The sequence below is a fragment of the Vidua macroura genome, chromosome 16 (genome assembly GCF_024509145.1).
Source record: "Vidua macroura isolate BioBank_ID:100142 chromosome 16, ASM2450914v1, whole genome shotgun sequence".
NCBI lineage: Eukaryota > Metazoa > Chordata > Aves > Passeriformes > Viduidae > Vidua > Vidua macroura.
Genome location: NC_071586.1, coordinates 16,792,269 through 16,811,373, shown reverse-complemented (window position 1 = coordinate 16,811,373; position 19,105 = coordinate 16,792,269). Strand labels below are relative to the sequence as shown.

The 19,105-nt window shown below is 41.8% G+C and overlaps 1 protein-coding gene and 2 long non-coding RNA genes across 6 annotated transcripts; 2 read left to right on the top strand and 1 right to left on the bottom strand.

Moving 5' to 3' along the window:
* The first annotated feature begins 18 nt into the window (after nucleotides 1-18).
* Nucleotides 19-16,818, top strand: LOC128815186 (uncharacterized). 4 transcript variants are annotated; one of them, XR_008439572.1, is made up of 5 exons: nucleotides 19-278; nucleotides 1,078-1,146; nucleotides 8,912-8,994; nucleotides 9,237-9,408; nucleotides 16,361-16,818. It is a non-coding gene; the product is annotated as an uncharacterized LOC128815186 (long non-coding RNA). The 4 variants fall into 4 exon arrangements; XR_008439573.1 differs by having other exon boundaries at nucleotides 1,075-1,146; XR_008439571.1 differs by lacking the exon at nucleotides 19-278 and having other exon boundaries at nucleotides 545-1,146.
* Nucleotides 3,917-5,847, top strand: LOC128815187 (uncharacterized). Its single transcript, XR_008439575.1, has 3 exons — nucleotides 3,917-4,133; nucleotides 4,890-5,501; nucleotides 5,649-5,847. It is a non-coding gene; the product is annotated as an uncharacterized LOC128815187 (long non-coding RNA).
* Nucleotides 6,000-13,228, bottom strand: LOC128815179 (interleukin-9 receptor-like). Its single transcript, XM_053991651.1, has 9 exons — nucleotides 13,193-13,228; nucleotides 12,231-12,321; nucleotides 11,739-11,847; nucleotides 10,275-10,468; nucleotides 9,439-9,584; nucleotides 8,946-9,120; nucleotides 8,587-8,701; nucleotides 7,476-7,560; nucleotides 6,000-6,987 (listed from the first exon to the last, which is right to left on the bottom strand). Exons 2-9 carry the CDS (start codon nucleotides 12,307-12,309, stop codon nucleotides 6,448-6,450), a joined length of 1,443 nt encoding a protein of 480 aa, XP_053847626.1. The 5' UTR covers nucleotides 12,310-12,321; nucleotides 13,193-13,228; the 3' UTR covers nucleotides 6,000-6,447.
* Nucleotides 16,819-19,105: the final 2,287 nt, after the last annotated feature.

Here is a 19,105-nt window from a genome sequence, read left to right as displayed (position 1 = left end):
GAACTCAAGTGCGTCATAAATACAATTCCAGTGCGGGTGCCCGCTCCTGAGAACCCGCCTCGTCTGCGTAACACCCGCGGTCCCTCGCCAGTTCCGACAGGCTGTTTTCCCTGAGGTCTGGTCGGGCCCGCCGTGCCCGTTAACGGCTTTCTGTCAGTCTTTGTGCGAGCCCGCCGGCCGCAGAGGCCGGGAGGGACGGGCCAGCGGTGCACGACACTGCAGCGAACAAAATGAGTTTGTCAAGGAATTCCTAGAATTGTGAGGGATTACTCAAAAGGGTGAGGCAGGAAAAGACCATCTAGTTTACTGAACATCAGAATCTGCAAGATACAGATATTTAGCTTCAAGTGGGGGTGGCATGGAGGGCCAGGGTAACTGCTGTGTACCAGGGTTGATCCACTTTTTTCAGAAAGATTTTTTAAGAAGCCAGCCTAAATCAGCTTTCATGTATGACAATTTTCTCATCCTTCTGCAGATGAGTAGAACAATTGGTCATAATCTTGTAGTAGGTTGGATGTGTGTGTATATGTGTGGGGGGGGGGGTGGTTACTGTAAGCCTACGTTTGCTATTTGGACTATCGATATTTTAGACCTCTCAGAGAAAATGCCGAATACCAAAAGGTTTTGTGTGACTTAGGGCACTAGTGCTGTAACTGTGTTTGTAGCTACTGAATGACACTGATGGTTTTCGCATATGTGAGTTCAAAGAGATTATCCTGGAGAAAAGGCAGATTCTTTTCCATGTGATTTGGTAAGAATTTTCTCTCCTCTGTTTACAGTTTTGGGTTTAACTAGACAGTATCATAATAATCCACACGGCTGCATGAGCAGTTGGATTTATGTTTATGTCCTTGGATACTTTTATATGGCTCAAAAAGTATCAGGCTCATCACAAAACTAGTGAAATTTGTGGATCATACACAGCAAGTTTACAGCTATTTCAAACATCGTATTGCCAAGAGCTGTGAACACAAAAGGAAGGAACCAAAAACAGACTTGCAATAATATTACATGACTACTCAGTTAAGCTGTGTGTGTCAAGACAGTTGTGTGCAGGCTCACATCCTATTCCAGCAGGGCTTACTTGGGCACGTGTGATACTCTGATTCAGCTTCCCTGGACCTTGGATCATCTGTACAGACTATGGTATGTATGAACCAAAGCAAACACAAATCAGGCAACAGTATCACTATAGGCAATTTGCTAGGTTCTGCTGCTTAATATCAGCAAACTGTAACATTTTTATTTCTAGAAAAGCAAATGGTGCCTTTAGAATAGAGGTAATAAAGCACACAGTAGCATTTAAAGCCATGAAATATCAATATATCATATGTAATCCTTTGAGACGACAATGCTGTAGAGTCCAATGGCTTCATCTGGCAGAGTTTAGGGTACCAAACCTGCTGGAAAACTTGGACAGTAGATATTTTTATCTCCTGTTCAGTTGAAAACAAACTGAGAAACTAAAATCATTTAGAAAAGGGGACAATAACAACATCTACAATTTTTTTCATCAGTCTTCGGAAAAAGGGAGAGTAAAGACCTGCTGTTGTTCAGGAAAGGGAGTGAATGGTAGATAATGTGTAATGGATTGAAGGATAGAGCACACCTTTTTTCTTCCAGCGTTACAATCTAGTTTTAACAATGAAGGTAATAATATTCTTTTCAACAAGACAAAGCACACAAAAAATTTGAGTTGAAGTCCTTAGCATGTGTGTTAAATTCTGCAGTGACAGATGAAATTTGCCCTAAAGTATTTTTTGGGGAAGGTGAAAAAAAAAACAAAAACACCAAAACCAAACAAATGGAACAACCCCAAAGAAAAAAAACCCAAGCAAAACGTAAACAACTGAAGCAGTCTCTGCAATGTTAAAAGTTATTACTGAGAAGCCATTCAAGAAACCTGGAGGACTTCAGAATGTTGGAGTCTCATCTTCAAATGTTGGAAAAGTAAGGCCCAAAATAATGCTACACCAAGTGGATAAACAGAGAAACAATATAACTTTCATCTTTGACAAGAAAGTTTACTTGTTGCTAACAGGGTAGGTAGTATGTAATTTGAATTTGCTAAGATTTTTGACACAGTTTAATTTTAAAGAAATACTAAGGAAGCTAGTTGATCTAAATGGTAGCAGCTAATCTTGTTAATGAATTATTAATTTTTTTGATAATGTGTTTGAGTCTAAGCATTAGCAGTTCTTTGTTGAAGTGGAATGGCATTTCAAGGGGCATTCCAGGCTCAAACTTGGTCTGATTCAATATTTTCATCATTTCTGGTAATGAAATAGAAAGTATGTATACAAGATTTGTGATATTGTTGTGGGAAAGATTTTAGTCACTTGGAGAGATAAAAATGAAGAGGAAAAATATTTTGACATATTTGAAATACACTCTAATATGGAAATACCTAGAGTGCAAAGTAAAGCACTTCAAAAAAGAAAGCAAATGTATTAATATAAACTCTGAAATAATAGTTTGCTAGCAGTATATTGAAATAGGATGTGAGACCTACAGGGTACCAGAATTAACGTAATGAATTAATAGTGAGTTATTGCAAATAAATACTATTTTAGCACGTAATGACATACAGAAATGGAGAACGGCAGCTAGTGCTTATTTCATTCTTCATATAACAAACGAAGATGCAGTTGAATAAGTATATCCAAGTCTAGGCATGATGCCTTCAGGAAGAGGTGAGGCAGTTGGAGAGAATCGGGCGAAGTGAGCACTGCCTGTGGGGGGGACGCGGGGGGAACCGTCCGGGATCCGCCAGGAGGGGGCGGCCACGCGCCGAGAGGCATCGTGCTGGGTCGGAGAGGGGGGACACTGCCCCGGGGAGGGGGAGATACTGCCTCGGGAGGGGAGACACTGCCCCGGGGAGGGGGAGATACTGCCTCGGGAGGGGAGACACTGCCCCGGGGAGGAGGAGATACTGCCCCGGGGAGGAGGAGATACTGCCCCGGGGAGGAGGAGATACTGCCCCGGGGAGCGGGGACACTGCCCCGGGAGCGGGGACACTGCCTCGGGGAGGGGGAGATACTGCCCTGGGAGGGGAGACACTGCCCCGGGGAGGGGGAGATACTGCCTCGGGAGGGGAGACACTGCCCCGGGGAGGAGGAGATACTGCCCCGGGGAGGAGGAGATACTGCCCCGGGGAGGAGTAGATACTGCCCCGGGGAGCGGGGACACTGCCCCGGGAGCGGGGACACTGCCTCGGGGAGGGGGAGATACTGCCCTGGGAGGGGAGACACTGCCCCGGGGAGGGGGAGATACTGCCTCGGGAGGGGAGACACTGCCCCGGGGAGGAGGAGATACTGCCCCGGGGAGGAGGAGATACTGCCCCGGGGAGGAGTAGATACTGCCCCGGGGAGCGGGGACACTGCCCCGGGAGCGGGGACACTGCCTCGGGGAGGGGGAGATACTGCCCTGGGAGGGGAGACACTGCCCCGGGGAGGGGGAGATACTGCCTCGGGAGGGGAGACACTGCCCCGGGGAGGGGGAGATACTGCCCTGGGAGGGGAGACACTGCCCCGGGGAGGAGGAGATACTGCCTCGGGAGGGGAGACACTGCCCCGGGGAGGAGGAGATACTGCCCCGGGGAGCGGGGACACTGCCCCGGGAGCGGGGACACTGCCTCGGGGAGGAGGAGACACTGCCCCTGGAAGGGAGACACTGCCCCGGGGAGGAGGAGACACTGCCACATCCACCCAAGAGGGCTATCCAAATATAACCTACCTAAAGTCCGGGCCCAGGGGCCATACAGGAAGCAACACAAAAACAGAACTGAAGACTGTGTCACTCAGACCTAGGTGGAGGCTAAATAGAATTCCCATGCCCTGGGCAGTTTATGTGAGTAGAAGTCCCAGGTGAGACAGACAAATCAAACCAAACCAACCCAACAACCCCCAAACACAACACCAAAGAGCATACCTACAACTAAACCAAAATCTTTGTCGCAGAACATTTCCAGCTCCTTAGTGGCTTACAACCACTACTTAAATATCTTCCAAAATAGTTTGCTTTTGGCAAAACTCAACAGAAAAAAAAGAGGGAAATGCTGTCTACTTTGTTCTGGTTGCAGGTGATACATATAGCATGCACTCAGTAGTCCCAGGATGTGAAAGGCTTCACAGGTTTGACCATAGCCAATATTATGTCTCCTTATTAGACTGTAGTTATCTATCTTCCACTTGAAGGATATGTATCACTCTTAGAGGCAAAAGTAGCCTTAGAATAGTTCAGAGATTCTGGAAGAAGCTGTGAAAAACCATAGCTTGAACCTAATACCAGTCTCAAAAATTACACACACAGAAAAAAAAAATTAAAAGAAAAAAACAAAGGAAAGGGGGAAAAAAGGGGAGAGGCTATAGTTTGCTTTTTTAGAAAAATTCGTAGTATTTCAGTGGCTGAATAAAAATGAGGCTTTCTTTTCCAAAGACCTAATTATAAAGAAGAGGCATTTTGGTTTTAGCTGCAACAACTAATATTTTTAAGTAATTCCACAAAAGCAGAAGCAGCTAAAAGTTTTTAAGAGTTTCACTTGGAGAACTGCTGATGCTGGAATATCATTTCAGCCTTTTAACCATCAGCCTGTCATCATCTGCAGACTCAGTTCTTATAGCTTTCCAATCTTGCCCTAATGGACACAAGCAGCATGATCTTTGACTTTTGATTTCTCTCAAGTAATTTCTGACTACATTCAATCTCAGTTTTCTTTTGCTTCTCTATTAATGAAGTCTGGCGCTCTCCCTTTCCTAGAAGCCTGACCTGCTTCTCCTTACTCATATCTGAATATAATTGTTCCCACTCTCATTTTGCTAATATAACTGGTACAGAATACCTTATTAAAAAAAACAAGATTTTATGAAAATGGTTATATTTCTGTGCAGACAGAATGTTCATAAGAAAGGGCTGCCAAGATCTGATGAATCTAAGATACAATTGATCTGAAAATTTCAAAAAGCATCCCTCAGATACTGAAGATTTGAAATTTGGGACAATACGTCAAACTACACTATGGGGTCTAAAAGTTTGGGGTCACCAAAATCCTTCAGGTATGTGGCATTATTTTACTGATTTTCTCATCCTGGGGAAATAACAGCAACTGTTAATGACAGCAATATCACGTTCTTCTCTTGCCATTAGATTGTGGCGGAGTAATAGAAGCACCCTTGAATATAGTTTTTGTAAGTTAAAAAGCACCAAGAACCAGAAGTGAGATATTTTTTTCAGGTATCAGAAAAGCCCTTTGCTTAGAACACTGAAAAATAATCACTGCTATCACCTCCTGTAGCTGTCACACAAATCAGATGTTAACTCCTCTATCTGTTCCTGTTTTTCTCACAGATAAAGACTGCTCACAACAGTTTAGCACACTTTTTGGGAAGGATTAATCAACCCATTTTGTTTCTTCTAAACGAAATCTTTCTTTGCCTTGTCAAAACTAATCTGTGCTCTCACCAGAGAGACAAGGGAAGCACTCCAAAGAGGAAGGAATGAATGTATGTGTCATCTAGTTCGGATGTATGTGTACATATCTCAGTATGTTTGCTAAAACTGTTGAGCCCATTACATCTAAGAGATGCAACTAAGACTCCAGAAAACTGCTTGGTAGATTATTAATCATATAGAGGATTTTCTGTGTCTAGGGCAGAAAGTAAACCTCCAGAGATTCAGCTCACAAAGGCTGTACCTGTTGTGCAGATAGGCAAAGGACTTACGAATTCCGGAGAAATAATAGAAGCCCTGGAGAGGCAATGGGCCTAGCCTGTTCTGTGATTAAGTAAAGGTCATTTGTGCTGTTCTTATTTTTCCTTTTTCCATTAAATCAGCCCAGCCATTTAGCCTTGAAATAAATTTTGGTTAAAGCAGTACATGAAGCTTAGTTATTGCAAAATAAAAAGTTACAGCCATTCAAGATAATAAAGAACAAGGCGTACTGTCTGATTATCTTTAAACAGAGCAATCACAAATTCTGATCAAATCAGGAATCCCTTTAATTCATCAACATCATGTTAAGAAGCAGAATTACTTTCTTAAGCAAAAATAGTTTCTCATGATTTTGTGAAAAATCATCATATTTTTTCAAAATGATGGAGTTTAAATCATGGTTCATCTCATTGAAAATACTGCTGCTTCCAAGAGGTACACAACTATAATAGTTCTTCCTGAGGAAAACAGCAGGTCTGCTGCTGCCTCCTTAGACAAGAGGGTTACTGGATCTTGCAGCCAGGAGGTTAATTTAGGGAATGGCTGTAGGGGTACTATTTGCTAGACAGGGGACTTAGTCACAATCTTCTTCTGAAGTACAGAAGTTGAGGATGTGTTTTAAAATGATACATATTTGAAACTGTCTGCATAGTCACCATTTGTGCCACTTGGGAGGACAGTGTTGGGAGGTGATAGGAGAGCACAAGGAACTTTGTAGGCAGTATTCCTCAGGGAAGGTCACTGATCTTTCTGATGTTTAACATGACTATTACCATTAGAAAGCTTCAGTAATTCAGCAGAAATCAAATCTCCTGTGGTATCATTGTCACACAAAGTACAATAGTCACTGCCACTGAAGGACACATCTTTTATCCCCAAAGATTCTCGAAGCATAAGAAAGTCACCCTTTCCATGTTGTGAGTGAGAGGGATAATTCCTTCCAATACTAGGGCTCTCAAGGTTGTCTTTAATTATTTCAGAGATTTTCGGGCCAACATTATCATCAGCATGGTTTGGTGCAAACAATAGTCCCGGCCACATCTCTATCTCTTCTGCTCTTATGTACCTGCTGGGGACATACTGCTGGCTTGGACCTGAGGCAAATGCAAAGCTTTCTTCTGCAGTAACCACATCTGTGCTTCCTGTAGGTTTCAATGAGATTTGGGAAATCAGTTCTTGGGTGTTCAGATCAGAAACTCCATCTGCATTCACTTTGCTTGAGTTGCTGGCCTCTTCTCTTTCAAGTTGGCTACAAGCTTCATTCGGTCCAACCCAGTCCTAATGAAAGCATCAATAAGTTGGGGTAATTTTGCAGTTATTCCAAAATAAGTTTTCTTTCTTTTTATGGCTTTGGCACAATAACCCAGATGTTTAGTGCAAATCTAACAGGCAAAGTTAGAATAATAGGGTAAAAACCTAGCAGCTAATTTCACAAATTTTTACAAGAATTTTTACAAGATTACACCACCAGAATACCATGCAAACTGCTGGTATTGCTTTGGTTTTGAGAAGGTGCACCTTCTGCATTCAGTCTGAGCTGGGAGCCACTGGAGGAGTTCCACTTCTAAGGAGCAAGAGGCTGGACAAAAGCTCTGGTGGTTAGCTAGTATGTGGAAGCAGTAAAATGAGAAACTATAAACTTTCAGGAAGATCAGAATCATGTGTCAGTAACTCTGCTCAGGAGCTAGAATTATTAATCCCAGAAAAAAAAAATCCTCCTGTCATGAATGGAGGGTCATAAGAAAGAAATGAAATTTATTTCTTACCTTAAAATTCCCATTATGCAAACTATAGAGTGGCTGAAAGAAAGCAGCTGGTGTGGGAATGTTTAAGCAGGCGAGGCTTTTTGCCCTAAAGTGAGAAAACAACACTTTAAAAATATAGAATTTTTCTGTGTTCTGTCTCCATGATGCTGGTTAGAGGAACCCCACCCCACTTATGTTAGTAAGATTGCACAAGAAGGCCACTCATATCTGACTTCTTCTCATGCAATTATTTTTCTGCCACCTGTGCATGCATTCAGTGTTTCTAACCTGAAGCACAGTCTCATAAGTTTCTTTGGAATATGTCACAAACTTAATATACTGGTCTATTACTCATTATAGACGCTGAGCTATTTAAGCATTTGTTTATCAGCTTACTTGATCTAAACCACTGTTTCTGAAAGTGTTTTAAAGAGTTCTAGTTTCATTACATTTAAACAGAGAAATTCTGCCAGACATCCTTGCCCCTTTATTGGAGCCTATCCCATAAAAATATTTTATCTTGTGGACATCATGTATTCTATTTCTCTAAAAATGATGTGTTTATGGAGCACAATAATGTATGTCAAGGTAAAAAAGAAAGAGGTACCTATGCTCTGTCAGCATAAAAAAATGCAGAGGATTGTTGAACCAAGGTTCTAAAACCACTATTTTTGTCTGTACAACTTGGTCTCAAATTAATCAGAGTCAGTTTATTTTACCTATATTGGTATTTCAGCTACTGACTCCTGCCAGGAATATACCACATAGCTTAGCATTGACATCAGTTTAACCCCCTTTATAGGTTGCTGTGTACTTGCACTTTTAATTTATCTACATGAAACTTCAAATATTTCCATATGCTTAAATTTCTTTAACTTCAAGATGCCATCATCAGTTTGGACTTCAGCCAAATTTGGGAGTCCCAAAGGCACTTTGATCTCCTTAAGGACTGTATAGTGGATCATTAACTATCATCATCTGAGGAACATGTCACATTCCAAGATTGTCAGACCACCTCTTGGAAATGACTGAGTCTGTGCAGCAGAAACAGGAAGGAAAAGGAATATAACGACTCTTGATTTACCCTTTTCAGGCCATAAAGATCAAGGGGGACTTATTGAAAATCACATACCTTGAGGAAAGCTTGCAGTTCCAGAATAAATAGACTAGAGTGCCAAAACTCAGAGGAATGAATAAGTACTGCACAGTTTTGATATTTAGAATATTTTCAGAGACTTTTGGGACATCTAGGAAAAGAATCAGCACAAAAATTTATAACAAAAATCTGGAAGTCAAGATAGAACCCCAAATAACCAAGTGCTGCAAATGAAACAGGCAGCTAAAGGCCTTAAGAAAAATAATTTGGCTATGAATACTTGAAGAAAGCTAGCTCTGATTTGAAAAGCTTCATTTGACCACATATCTTCTCCTTTTTTTGGGAACATGGACATGAAAAGAAATCAAATGAGATGAAAACAACATTCTTTGTACCTGCTCTTTGAAACACTGTCGTCTGGCTCCACTCACTCCATTGACTGTGGTACGAATTCTCATTTTCAGAAACTTTGCAGCGAACTCTTGCAGCGTAAGCAATGCCAGTGTGGAGCTCTGTGGCTTCAAGTTCTACTTGTGGCAGTGAACTGGGCAGTGTCTTGTTCAATGCAACCTGCAAAGTATTACAAGTGCTGCTGTTAATAAGATTGGGCAAAAGGATGGTCTTTTAAATATTCCTTTTTGTTGGTTTTTCCCTTCTCTTTTCTTTTCCATATTTTCTTTTCTTAGATGCAAGAAGAGGGCCTGAATGATGACACAGGGTTCCTAAGAAGAAGAGCTATTGAACTTCAGTATTGATGTTTAATGTAAAATCTCTCAGCCTTAATATGGAAAACCAGAAAGGCAGTCTTAAGTCAGCTGGTGGAGCTCAGTGGCAAGGCCATTGTACCCAAAGAAAAAGGTAGGATCACTGTATGCCTCATCCAGTTACCTCCCAGGACATGCTGTACTCCTTATACTGCAACTCATATTGGAGAATTTCAGCGAGGTACCAAGGCACATTCCACACACTCCACCATATCTGGCACTTGCTGGCAGTGGCATTGCTCTGGATGTTCAAAGGTGGATCAAGTTTTACTGCAAATAGAGGAGGCAGAGTTTTTTTCACCATGTTTGGGACACCACAAAAGAAAATGCATGATATTAGGGTGACTGAAATAATGGAAGATAAAGCTGGGTCTAAAAAGGGGTACTAACACTAGCAGTAGACCAAGTTAGCTTACAGCATCTAACAGCTACAGATCTGACATAAATTAATGAGAACTCCAGTAGTCCCTAGGGTTAATCTTGCAAGCAAAGAACCACTTTGGATATCACATTCTGCCCTTACAACATACCACAAATATGGACAGGTTTTGACCATTTCTCTCTGGTACCAGGCCATGGGACATTCAGTTAAAATCCATGACCCTGCATTACATAATTTCTTAGAGAAAAATAAAACAACAAAACAAACAAATAATTGAAGCAATCCAACTGCAAATTACCCAGGGCACAAGAAAACATGGTGCAGATGAGAAGTGTTGTTGAATGGTGCTCCAGAGCCAGCCCCTCTGAAGTCCGGGAAAAGTCAGGATGGAGAGCCTCAGCGACTGCATCCTTACTGGTGCAGTTCACACAGTGCACTCTCTGGGGATGGGTAGTCTTGATTGTTTTCATTATTTTCCCTTGCTATATTTGGGACATCCTTTGTTAGACAGCATATCAGACCTATCCTGAAGCTGCTGGGCAGAGCCTCAGCTCACAGCTGTCCTGGTTCATACTTACTGTGCTTGCGGGGATTGTACTCTGGAAAGGTCACATATGTCTGATTACATCCGAAGAAGCTTCCTTGGAGAGAGACTCTATAACCATCTGTTTCCAAGATCTGGCTGGCTAAATGAATTGTGCAGTGGTACTGATTCTGCATGCTCTCTGTGGCAGTCAGTTTGCAGCTGGCATTGTGGCCCTTTGACCAGAGGCTAGAAGAATAAAAAGGCTGAAAGTTTCTTTTAAGTCATACAATTAAGTGTTTTTCAGTTTATGCACGTGCAGCACCTTAGCATAGCACTACACTCTGGAAGACCATGAACCTCTTTAGTGCAGACAACAAGCAAACCAGCAATTTCAAAAGCTAGATGGATGGCAGGGCTGGATAGGAAGAAGACACCTTCATATAACCTTACTGCTGAGAGCACCAGATCTCACAGGAGTTGCACATTGCATCCAGTAATTGTTCCCTGCTCCCTCTGAAAGTGAGAGAGCTGCTGTCATTGCAGGAAAGCAGGTGGGTAGGGGGAAGGAATGGATGGACAATTGGTTACAAATGCATAGTACAGAGGTAAAAATAAGCTGTACATTAAGTCCTCTTTCACTACAGACAAAACCAATACTGACAACAAAATGTGTTTGAAGTTGCTTTGTCTTTTTGTGGTTTAGCCATTCATTAGCAATTTTTTCACATTGCATGTGATCCCACAGGAAACTGGGATATCACAGTTTATCAGCTTGCCCATCTTCCCATAGATTTAAAATCCAGTATTAATAAGAGTAGGCTATTTTTTACTTAACCATAGCAGAATATGAGGCATCATATTGGCTTAGCATCAGAGTGGCTTACCGTTATATCATAGTTACTGGTGGTCAAGACAATATTTCTACATAACTTAAAGACATTAAACATCAACTCATCTAACTTATCCTATCAGTTAGAAAACTATTCACCTGATTTCTTCTATTAGAGGAAAAACTACTCAGATAATATTCTAAATCTCTTATTAAAGCTTATAACTGGACTTGTATTTATATATTTACTAATATACATTAAACCATTAGGTGTTTAATTCCTAAGCAAAAAGGAAAGAAATTATTAGAAGTTGATTAGGCAGCTTTACATAGGATGGGCTCTGGAAGTTCCCAGGTCATGGGGACCCAGAGGCCAGGAAGGAAAGGTTCTCTGCTCTGAGATACCTGCCAGAATGATTCACTGAACAGATGGAGAAACCACAGCTGACAGAAGATCATGCAGCCATGTGCACTTGACCTTTACTGCAGCCCCTGAGGCTGTGGGACCACAATAGAGAGCAGCTTCTGAGGTCTGGGGCGATGGGGTGGCAGTGCTAGCTGTGCCACAGGTCTCCTGCTGTGGAGGGAACAAAGCCCACAGCTGGGCTCCGTCTCTGCTTCTCAGTGCTGTCCTGTCCAAGCCAGGGCTGGGGCTGCAACAGACAGCTCTTAGTGTGCAGCTCTTACTTGGTGAAATGCAGGTGGAAAGGTCCATCCCCCATGGGCTTCTCTGTTACCCACATGCAGCTCATGGTAGTCACGTAGTTATTCAGGCAGCTCAGGTTGCCAGAGAGCTCTGCAGAGGAAGGAGACCAGGATTCGTATATCACTGGATGATGCCTTGCTCAGCACACTTAATAAATGCATTACTTGCTAGTACTTCCTTTGCTGACACTGCATCTGATCTTCCTCATCATGTTCTTACTCTCTTGTAACACACTTCACTGCATGAGATGAGATCTTAGAGCTGGGACCTTGGGCAGTGGCTGCACTTTTTCTGGTGCCCAGCTTATCCAGTATGTGCTCAGTCCCCTAGGCCTGACATTGTCAGCCAGCTGTGCTGGTTCCTGGGACAGGGCAGTCACAAGATTTTGGATTGCATACTGAAGGGTCTGTGAAAGAAAAATGAGCACAGGCATGTGCCTTTGTACAGCGGACCTATTCCAGATCTCCTCTTACCTCTCCCTGTTCCTCCACCAAAGAGTAGTGCAGCAGCAATGCACAGCTGGAGGCCCACCTGCCACACAACTCCTCCCATTCCAGATAGAATCTAGAACAGATAATCATTAAGAGCAGTTTTGTTGGTAGTTTTACCAGTAGGTTGAAGTGTTAGCTGCATGCTTCTGCCAGCCTGACAAAAGCTGATCCTGAATCTGTCAGAGAGGGCACCAACTCAGCGATATAATTTCTTCTATAGGAACTGTTCTTCTCATAGCAGTAAATAGTACATTGCACTAAAGCACCAGCTGCCTGAAAGAAAATCTACAATTCCTGCAATTTAATCAAGGGTGGGAGAAGGTGTGGGTGTTCTCTCTTTCTTTCTTCCTATATTTTTGTCATCTGGTTTATGACAATTTAAGAGCAGCGAAGAGCCACAGTGGGTTGGAACTATTATTCATTTTCCCCCAAATCCTGTTTCTGACCATAGTCAAAACCAGATGCTTAGAGAGAATCGTAGCAATAGAGCATAGATGTTCCTCTCTGAGCATTCTCAGCCCTCTGGACATTTGCAGCTCAGAGACCTCCTGGAGCAACGTTATTTCTGTGTATTCAGAAAACAGACAGAGAGTAACTGATATGATCCTCGTCAAAGCACTCATTGAGAGATATAGAATACTTAGGGCCTAGTCATTACCCCAATTCACTGAAGGGTTATGCAAGGATGTTTGAAGAGTATCTTCTGCAATATGGGACTCTACATCTCCGCAAGGTTATACTGGGCTCACTCTCTTTTTAATCAAAAATTCAGTTCTCTGAATTGTCTCCTGATGAAGTTTTAATTTAAAATTATACTTTTTCACTAAAAGTTTCTGATTTGATGATTTTATGGCAACATTTAATATGAAGAATATGGACCTGATCTATTTAGCAATATGTGTTGTTTTAAAAAGATATTTCCAGTTTATATTATTTGCTGTTACCTGAACACAGCCAATGAGCCCAGCACCACTGCAAGGAGAGGGCTGCTCCAAAGGGCCTGAAACCCAGAAAACTTGGAGTAAGTTTGTAGACAGAGACCACTAATCAGGATAAACAAAAATAGTTTCTTGAAAGTTAAAAAAAATATTGAAGGAACAATGTTTGCACTACTTGACTAGCATAGACACTGAACTGAGCTTTACAGCTAGGGTAACAAGAGGGTGGAGTGTTCAGTCTCAAAAGAGCTTGGGTTAGTTATTATAAGAAAAAAAAGGAAAAAAACCAACCAAACAAAACTTGCCAGAGATTATGATCTCTCAGAAGAAGCTGGGGAAAAGGGAAGGAATGTCAGGACAGGAGAAAAAATAAGTACAGCATTAGCACAGGAACAAGTGTATATAGCCTGACTATAGAATAATATTGTGATTTCTAAACAACAAAGGATCTGAAGCAGTCTTGAATAGAAGTGTGCGAGAAAAAGCCTATGCTTAGCAAGGGCTGTGATATCATAATCATTAGGATTGTTTCACTGAAGAGATTAAGCTACCTGATCCACGACCAAGAATACCCTTCCACTCATGAATTTCACAAAGCTAGACAACAGTATCCATGTATAACTTACATGTGATTATGCCTGTCTATAGTTCCCCTTGTCTGCATTAAATTATAAAATAATTACAATGTTTCAGAAACAGATCAAGAGAAAAGGAGTATTTCTGGCTTCACCACCTCTTCAGTTATGGGTTTTTCATAAATATCCTGTTTTGCTGCAGACTTTCTTCAGGGTGGGGGTTGTTGAGAGGAAGCATCACCATTAGCTGATTTTAGCCGGGAGGCTGGGAGGCGTGAAGTCTCTCGTGCTTATCATTCTAATCAGGTTTGCTTATGGTCCCTGTGATAAATACAGTAATACTGACTAAATATGAAATAGAGATAGCTGCATGAAGTAGAATTATTCATGTGCTTACAAGAACTTGTTCAGGCACACAAACAAGTAAACAAACTTAGGTCAAGATAAGTAAACCAGGACAGAATGTTTCCAGGTAATTGCTACTAATTTGATAAACTCCCCTCACTCCCACGGAAGAAGTTCTTTGTTCAGTTCTGCAATGTTTGAAATGTTTTAGACATTTCTGGCTGTCTAGCTCTCCTGGAAACAAATACAACATGTTTAAATGCAAATTTTTGTGTTAGAAGCCATAAACGTTAGTCATAATTAGGTCACGGAGCACTGAATTCTGAAAGACTTACCAGAAAATAATTTCAGGAAGTAGCACATAACCAGCTGAATGAGATTCTGCAGAACAAAATACAATTAGAGGAGCCAACATACAGATTGTGGATACATATAAATTAAAAGAAAAGTTATTGCAACTACATGTAGCATTTGAAACACTATTAATTATTTTCTTCTGTTGGAATCAACATTTTAAACAAGAAATTGCTGTCAATATGAAAATGCTTCTGAAAAGGGAGGTGTGAATTATTTAGTCGTGGATAACTTTACTCAGAAAGCAACAATTACAGACCAAGTAAATCTCTTTGACTTAGCCAAAGGAAAGGCTAAGTAATCATTTCACACCAGCCATAAGTATCTTACATGAGAAGATGATTTCAGGTAGGAGAAAAGTATTTTCTTTTCTTCTTTTATAAATCTATGAGGGAAAGATGGAAAGAGTCCAGTAGTTGGACACTGAAGGTAGATACAATTAGACAGAAAGGAAGTGAAGAATTTTTACAAGGTGAACTATCTTTATTGGCTGAAACCTCTTGCCTAAACATATACAAGACTTGTAGTCTTCCTATTAGCTCAGATGGAAGCCCAGTACTAGCAATGTAGGTACAATTACAGCAGCTTCTAGCAGTGGAAGACAAATCAACTTAGCTGGATGTCTTGGGGACCAGACTGCTTGCTGCTTTCTTGTGTTCTAATATCCAGTTTCTGCAGCACTGCAAAGTTGTGGGTGAAGGCAGAAAAGCTGTATGAGAACTAGAAAGGAGAACCACCTTCATTCTGCAGGAAAGAGACAAAATATCTGAGATGATGCCCTGAAATGATATATCAGGTGTGCTACCAGCAGTCTATTAGCACCAGGAGGTGGTAGTGACCTTGATTTCCAAAGTGGTCTCAAGCTGTTTGCAATGGTGTTTCCATCCTTTCTGTATGTTTCTAGGGCAGAATCCTGCCTGTTATCTGCTCAAGGAAATGAGGCCTTGCATCTTTACCTTTCCCCTCCCCTCTTGTGGTTCCTGTCTCCATTTCCCAATAGCAATTTTAAGTAATTTTAACCAGAATTTGTACAACACAGATTTTCCAAATGCTCTCAACTGCTTATTAACGGAAAGACAGATGACTGACTGTTACTGCTAAATCTATCACCAGAAATTAATATTCTGGGATTTACCCCCAGATTTGGGGTCCAGTTGAACACACAATAAAAAGGTAACATTTTCTCATAAGAATTTATAAGGTGAAATAAATTATTTGACAGATACCACTGAGAGAGGAAGTAGTGCAAGCAGTTGACAACAGTCTCAGCATGTGGGTAGCCTAGATATCATCTAGGTTTCAGAAACTCTGTAAAGCAGAGCTTTACAGGGAGACTTGAAGAATGAGGTTGGTGTAGCCCAAGAGAATTGTAAGCAGCACCTTCAATGTGTAAGCAGTAGCATGGAGGATGATTAGGAGAAGTAGATTAAATGATCTAGTGGGAGGTAGAAGCTGACATCATAGAGTTAACTTCTAGATGGGGAAGTGAGAGATGACAAGAAGACAAGAAGAGGCTGTCAGTGACACTAAAAGTGGGGACAAGAAGCTTATGCTTGATGAGATAGAGAGATAGAAAAATGTATAGATAAATGTAATGGGCTCAAAGGGATGGACATAAAATAGGATTTTTGTGTCTCTGGTTTTTGGATGGCTACAAGTAAGACCAGTTTTACAAAAGCCTGATAAAACATGAAGTATCGTATAAGAAGAGCATGAGCAAGAATTTTGCATAGAGATATGTGCATAAGATTCTTCAATATGCTTGGGTATCCTTTGATACATATGATACTATATGCCAGCCCACAGCAGACAGCTGAGAGTTCTAGGTTTTATTCCACTTCTGACATCAACTTTTTTATAAAGAATATTGCTTAATCAATGTAATTTTTTCTTGTTGCAGCTCATTCACATGATCTTGTATGCTCACCTGAATCTCAGAGGAAGTCAGAAGCTTCAGGCTCTGGACTCTTTCAAAATGTGTTTTGCTCCTTCTTGCTCCCAGAGCAAGATTCTGATTTTGACAAGACACTTGACAAGGTCTAGCAATGCATGTTTGCAGCCCAGAAAGCCCATTGTATCCTGGGCTGCATCAAAAGCAGCATGACCAGCAGGTTAAGGGAGAGGATTCTACCTCTCTACTCTGCTCTTCTGAAACCCCCACTTGCAGTACTGTGTCCAGTTCTGGGGTCCTCAACCTAAGAAGGACATGGAGTTGCTAGAGCAAGTCTGGAGGAGGCCACAGAGACGATCAGAGAACTGCAGTCCCTCTGCTATGGAGAGAGGATAGGAGAGCTGGACTTGCTCTGCTTGGAGAAGAGAAGGCTCCAGGGAGAACTTAGAGTCCTTTCCAGTACATAAAAGAGCTATAAGAAAGCTGGAGATGGGCATGTATTGATAGGGAAAGGAGGAATGGCTTCCAACAAGCAGAGGCCAGGGTTACATGGGGTATTGCACGGAAATTCTTCCCTGTGAGGGCAGTGAGACACTGTCACAAGTTGTCCAGAAAAGATGTTCCTACCCCATCCCTGGAGGTGCTCCAGATCAGGTTGGGTGGGGCTCGGAGCAGCCTGGTCTAGTGGAAGGTGTTGCTGCCCATGGCAGAGGGTTTGAAGATCTCTTCCAACTGAAGCCATTCCAGAATTCTGTGATACAATGAGTGGTGCACAGTGGGAGCAGACACAGCAGATCTGGACCCTTGAATGCTCAGTTTCCATTCCTTACATCTTAGCAATTAGTCATAAATGACCTGCTCTCCCTTGGCCATAATCCCTTCTTAGCTTATATCTCTTCTGGAGGCAGCACCAACAGCCACTAAAGAAAGATAGGACACTGACTAGCACTTACAAAGCAAAACAGTGACAGGCAATAGCATGTCTGTACCAACAGGTACACCCCTTCATCCACTAAGATTATCCAAAGTGCAGAGTCTCCAGAGCAATCTGGAGTCAATGGGGTATCAAGTCAATGGGGTACCCATTGTAAGCAATCATCCCTGCCTATAAGAAAAGATTTTTGTAGGCCCTTTAAGAAAAATTAGTGATATCTTATCTACCTTCTGAATATCTAGGCCTCTAAGCGCACGTCTGACAGAAACACATCATATGTGCACAACAGGTTCACAGGTTATCCTGGGGAATAAGGAAAAAGTAGTTGGATTTTCTTATCTGCATAGATTATGAGAGAACCCCATATAACAAGCCTTTTTCTCTCTTCATCTTTGGAGAGACATTTTCCCAACAATTTGATGCCCACAAACAGCCATGTACTTTTAGATGTGATATACTTGGATCCCAGAAAGAAAGCTGCTACAAAGCAATGAATGCAATAAAGCAATATTCATACACACACACATATATATACACATGCATTAAAAAGTATGTTTATGTCTGCAAAGTCCCAAACACTGAGGACTGTTTTGGCTGGATTCCTTTACATTCATCTCTTGCAGTCAGAGAGGAGATGTTCAAGATGGCCTTTGTTTCAAGCACAGTCCATCAGAATTATTGCAATAGTGGTGTTTTGTGCTCAGCAAACTATCAGAACAAAAGTGCAAAGACACTTCTGGTCTTCAGGTTCCTAGTTCAAGAAACAATATGGAATTCCACATTTAGATAAAGAAAATATTTTTCAATATTTTGCTCAGTAGAGGTCCCCTGATATTACATACTGGAATGCATAGAACAGAAATATGGTAAACTGTCTTACCAGCTCAAAAGAAATGTCACTTTTCACCTTGCTTCTGTCCCTTGATAGTTTAAGCTGTGTGGTTTGATGATCAGGCAGTAGCAGCAGTGGCATAATAAAACAGAGCTTACTGTACCTGATTTTAAAGATAACCTCAAGAACCAATGAAAAACTGCTCTGATTATCAGATTGAGTTAAAGTAGCTATATATGTAATTTCTCATTAGTCATGGAGAAACAGGAATTTCTGCTAAAGGGTTAACATTTAAAAGGCCAAGTAATTTGCTGAATAGAAAAGTATCTGCTTGCAACTTTTTGCCTAAAGCCATTTCCTAGCCCTGTGTGGATGTGGGGCTAAACTGTTTCCACCCAAGACCTGTGCCCAGCTGTGCCCAGACCCCTGCAGCACCCCTGAGCTGCCCTGTCCTGTACTTCTTCCACAGCCGATTTCTGCACTGTGCTCAAAGGGCAGCTCTGGAAGCAAAGGCAAACAACCATTGCAGTGCTTCCTTGTCCTGATCCTAGAGTGTATAAGGAACAGATCTTCCCATGCCCAGCAGCAATGATGCAATGGCAGTGTTACAGCCAGGATCCATCAAGTCGGTCCTGTACGTGGGTCTAGTGCCAGGGAACAGAGAGAGAGAAGCAGTCAAAGAACAGACTGAGTAACAGTCTGTCAGTATCAGCTTCAGGGGCCAAGAGACAGGGAGGCAGGGGCCATGCAGAAATGGAGATGGACATTTCCAAATTGGTACATCAGAATGGATTGTCGTGCTTCTCCCAGTACCTGCTTTTTGACCCTATTGTTCCTGGGGAAAAAAATAATTCCAAATCAGAACTACTAGATCAGGGACATTTTCAGTTTGCTCCTAAGAGGCAATGAAAACCCCCCACCTCAAACCCCTCCACATCCACAGTGACAACTCACTGACCAAAAGCTTAGTTGTTATACCTTGCTTCAA